Source organism: Theobroma cacao, chromosome 9, assembly GCF_000208745.1.
Source record: "Theobroma cacao cultivar B97-61/B2 chromosome 9, Criollo_cocoa_genome_V2, whole genome shotgun sequence".
Classification (NCBI taxonomy): Eukaryota; Viridiplantae; Streptophyta; class Magnoliopsida; order Malvales; family Malvaceae; genus Theobroma; species Theobroma cacao.
In genome coordinates, this window is record NC_030858.1 from 31,636,136 (window position 1) to 31,641,342 (window position 5,207).

Here is a 5,207-nt window from a genome sequence, read left to right on the forward strand (position 1 = left end):
TGGGGTCAAAGACTCTAAGTAAAAGTGATTTATCAAAAAATAATTTATGTATTAATATTTAATACTATAAGGAAAGACAAAAAAAAATTCTATAATTTAAGATTTTATTAAAAAAGTCAAAATCTAAACTACTCTTCCTATCTAAAAATACAAGTTCTTGCCCTTCTCGACCCTTGGCTGTGTTTTTTACTTTCTCAAAACAACTCATCTAAGTTTCGATTGTAAGTAATTTTCAACCTAAATTAAGTTTTTAAATACTTCATATCTAATTATTTTTTAATTAATTTCATAATTTGGATTCATAATTATAATCTAACTAATAGAAAATAATATTGCATTTCAAATAATATCTTGAGACTATGAGTCATTCTTTTTTTGTTTTATTTTGTAGATATATTATTTGATTATTTGATTTTTGTATTTAACTTTATATAGTCTGTAAATGTTTATATTTAGTTTTGATCAATGAATAAAAAATTATCATATTATTGGTTACTGAACATGATAATTTGTTATAGAAATTTTACTGTATATATATATTAAATTGAAGGGGGAAAAACTTACACGAATAAAAGAAAGTTACAAGAGATTGAGAGCAAAGCTAAAAATCAAAGAAGATTAAATAAAAAAAATTGGAAAAGTAAATGAACAATCCGAAAAGTTGATATTAGAGAGTTCAAAAGTGAGATAGTTTTGTCAACTTTTTATTATCATAAGGATAACACTTCTTTTATCTAAACAAACAACACTTCTTTTATCGACTTTAAAAAAAATACAATTCTTTTATCTAAATAAATAACATTAAAAAGTTATATATATTTGTACACTTGAGGTGACAATGTAAAAAAGAATCAAAGGAGACACAACGTGGGAGCACGAAATTTTTAATGGGAGCGAGCAAGCTCTTCCATTGCCACGTGGGATTCGTTCTGTGGAACTATTACATTCCAATCATGCTTATAGGTAAGAAAAATGTATAGAAACAAGGTAAAAATATTTAAAATGGCTAACATTAGCAAGTACTTGTCCATATAACTTTCGTTTATGGTGTCGCCGATCCAGGGTCGAGAAAGCAAAAGTAAAATTACACTAACGAATCTTCCAAAACCCAGCACACCTCCATTAAATGGATACTCAAGAACCCACATCGAAACGGGTACTCTGTCATAAAACAAATACTTCAGTCCCTTTCCAATAACTCCTTCCACAATTCCTAATAAGAAAAATTGAGGAGCCAACCATAAGATTGTCATGGGAATTGTGTCATCTTCTGATATTCTTCGGCCAACCTTACTTTCAAATTTGCTGATTGAACTTAATCTATGAACCTCCACTCTCCAAGCAGCTATGCAACACCCAATAGCAAAGAACATTCCAATACCAATTCTGACAAACCTGGCACGATGTTGAATGCTTTCTTCACTACTCCAGAATTTTTTTATCAGAAAATCGCACAATAATGATATGATGAAGGTTGTAAAGGTTTGAAGCACATAGAATGAAGTTAAAGGAATCCTATTGAATGAATATATAGGAATCCTAAGATCAATCCGATCATCTAGATTCTCACTTTGTTCTATAAACAGAGTGTATCCCGTTGCCTCCACTAGACTATAAACGATGAATGTTATCCAAAGAGGTAGCAATTTTACTAGGGGCTTTGCTTGATTCATTCGTTCAGCAACCGTCTTTCCTACTGGATCTTCATGGTCATAGCAGCACTTGCCAGAGCAGAAAACTAAATAGGCTACCACGACAATTATTAGTGAAACCTTGAAGGTTTCATCCCAATCAAGGCTTGATGCAAATGTTGAAGACACGAAGGTTCCTAGAAACGCTGCAATATTAGTCCAAAACTTAGCACGATTAATAAATGTATCCTCATATTTCTCCATCTGTTGTTTTTGGGAAAACTGATCTTCCATTATCTCAGTCTCATCAATGTCCATCGTCCCACGAAACTGGTCATAGAGAAATGGTTTCAACGAAGCATCTTGTCCCGCTGTGCCTAGCATAAATAACGTTAATGCTACGTAAAATATAATATTGCTGACATGTGAAGCAAGAAGCCAACTAGAAAGCCATAATACCAGTAATGCCTGAAAAAAAGAATAATATCATTATTGTGAGTGTTTTTTGCGATATTGAAAGTGCAACGAAGTTGAGTGCGACGAGTACGGTGATGCAGTATTTGTTTGAAAAAACATGGCGGTGTATTAATACAACAACCTAGACACAGGATAACGCATGGTGGTACGTGCCTAAAAGGTGCATGGGTTGCTCAAAAAAATAGCATTGTTCGCTTGCATGGAAGCTGATCATTACTCACAAGTGAACGGGAGTTTGTTGAGGTTGATATATATTTGAGTGTGGTATCTCACGTCACTAAAATATGGTATAAACATGGAAGATCCAAAAATCCATTAACTAATTAGATTAATGTGATATCTTTGTGTTCAATATATGGTTTATCTCCACTACAAAAAAATTGAGTTTTAATCACACTTTTTTAAGCGACATATTTTTTTGTATAGTAGAATTTTAAAAAGTGTAGCTATTTAAACTTTTAGCTTCATTTTTTTCACATTTAGTAGGAATAAAAAAAAATGTAACCTTTGGCAGTGCATGCAATTTCTATCGTTATATTTTATTCATAATGCATCTAAAAATTTATATAGTGAGGTTAGATTTACAAAATTGTTCTAAAAAATATAAAAAAAAATGTTATTAAAAATAATTTTAGTAGCACATTTTAAAAATGTGCTGTCTTAGGTCAAATTTGTTGTAGTGCTCCCAACAAATTTCTATATTAATGACTTCTGTTTTTGTTTTCTTAACCGAAATGAGATTCCCTTTTTTTTTACACACAATGTTAGAAAGAATAAGGATATTTGCAACTGCCCTCTACCATTGAATTATTAAATGTTCTTGATCACAAACTACAAGAAAATTTAAGGTAACTCACTGCATATTTAAATATTAATTGTTTAGCCCAATTTTCCGAAATAATTTTTCTACTCTAGAAAACTTCTGATATTATTAAAATAATTCTTTTTAGCTTTTCATAAAAAGTTTAACACATGATTGCATGTGTTGCATGTAAATAATTAATTTCTTGTTTTTAAATTCATAGAGTAAGTGATTTAGTATTAAAAAAATGCAGATAAAAAATTACTATCTTTGTTCCAGATTTAATGTCCATAGTTTCTTTTTTAATATGTTCCATAATTATATCCACTTTCCGTTTTTAACATTTACAACTCTTACTTTTTTCTATGTTATATATTAATTTTGAATATATTTTTTATTTTTTAATATTGAAAAAACTAAAATTTATCAATCAACGTTATAAAAAGTATATTAAATAAACTAAAGCCAAAATGTTATTCTTAATCCTCTCTTATGTTAAGTCTAAAGTGAATATTGAATTTCGAATGGAAAGAATATGAATGATATAAATTTAATTTCATACTGTTCATATTTACGATTGTACTATGTAACTTTTGATTGATGCATTTGAAAATATCATAAGAATATCTAAAGTGCAAAGAAAATAGAGTGAAGAAAAAAGATGCAGAGGACAAGTCAAGAGGAGACTCGTTTGAGATATAACTAACTACAATAGTGTAAGTCGGAGACAAGTGCTGCCAGAAGAAGAATAAACTTACGATGATCAAAGCTGGAACGGTGCAAACGAGAAGTTTGAACTGGCCTATGCGATCAGCTGCGATGTGGTCGAGGACAATAGACGTAAACATTGTTACGCCTTCAAAGGCATTTGCAAAGGCTGCAGCTTTTCGGAGAGACGACTTGACCCAAATGAACTGGATATACGATATCAAGAAAGCTCTAAATGCGTTGTCTACAAACGCGTCACTCATAAGCAAACCTATCATCGGAAATGGTAGTCATCCATTAAAATTATGTCAGTGTAACAATTAATAACGAATACTAGCTAGTACCATATTTCTTTTGGAATTCTTTTAGCCCTTCCTATTCAAGAATAGCGAAGATACCTGAGATGAATAGGGCACCCCTAGAGAAGCGAACGTAATTGGACGCCCAAGTCCACTTGCTAGAGAAGCAGTTGTTATAGAAATTGCAGTCGCAACCATTCATTTCTCAAGTTTAATCCTCCCTCCTACTTGATGTATTACTTCCACGAATTAAACTGGGCATCCAAGTCCTCCCATTTTAACCTTTTAAGAAACTAAATTTCTCTCAACGTCAAGACGCATATGGTCTTCTAATAAAGCAGGTCAAGGTGGATGCCGTAAATCAGTTTTAAATAAAAGCACCGTGAGTTGGCAAAATAATGGGTTGAAAGTCATGTTTTCAAACTTCTGCGAAGAAAAGGCCCCCATCCAAAAGAAACTTGTCACATCACCATGGAGATGAATCTGCTTGAAATTATAATAACAAAATATATTGGTAATATGTTTCCGATTCTAAATGTATGATTTTATTTGCGTAGATTATCAATAGTGGAGATTTAGTCAGCATTTTTTCAATGTAAAGACAAAGGTGGAGGTAGCTAATTAATTAAGTTAGTAGAAGTGTGTTTTATATTAAAACCTCTTATGGTCAAGTTAACGATATGGTTAAAAAATATATATATATATATATATATTTATATGAAGAAATAAGAACCTATCTAGCTACTTTGGTTATTGAGCTTACTCATAAAATTTTTAAACCATAGTTCCAATAATATAAACCATTTATTGAGCTAATCTCAATTTTTCTCCTTCAATTCTTCAAAAGGGATTTCATTCGAAAAGGATATTAAGAAATGCTTGAGACTCGCATGATATTCTGTAATAGCCACTACAATCTTTTTTAACTAGGGAAGATTCTCATATCTAATTTCACCCATACACCTTTTACTTGATTTAATGTTGCAGGCTTTCACCATATTTGTTTCAGATATATGCTCTGCTTTTTCATTCTTACTCGTCAAGGCTTGTGCATAATATTAGACAACTTTGCACCCAGAGATGGATTCTGTTTCTTCGGGCCACTGTAATCACCTCTCCTTCCTTCTGGATAACCCTTCCCTGGTTGTTCAGTGCTTCTTTTTTCCAATAAAAAATTCTGCACCCAAATCTGATAATGTTCACCTCAATTCTTTGGTCTAATGACCAAGCTCCATTCAATCTTGAACAGGGGCGGAGCTAGCCAATTTTTCTTAAGAGGATCAAAGACGA

The 5,207-nt window shown here is 31.6% G+C and overlaps 1 protein-coding gene across 2 annotated transcripts; it reads right to left on the reverse strand.

Moving 5' to 3' along the window:
* Nucleotides 871-4,238, reverse strand: LOC18590048 (protein NRT1/ PTR FAMILY 5.10). Of its 2 annotated transcripts, XM_018127067.1 has the most exons (4): nucleotides 4,017-4,238; nucleotides 3,669-3,889; nucleotides 2,091-2,099; nucleotides 1,955-2,008 (listed from the first exon to the last, which is right to left on the reverse strand). In XM_018127067.1, exons 1-4 carry the CDS (start codon nucleotides 4,117-4,119, stop codon nucleotides 1,982-1,984), a joined length of 360 nt encoding a protein of 119 aa, XP_017982556.1. In that variant the 5' UTR covers nucleotides 4,120-4,238; the 3' UTR covers nucleotides 1,955-1,981. The 2 variants fall into 2 exon arrangements, with proteins under 2 accessions (XP_017982555.1, XP_017982556.1); XM_018127066.1 differs by having other exon boundaries at nucleotides 871-2,099.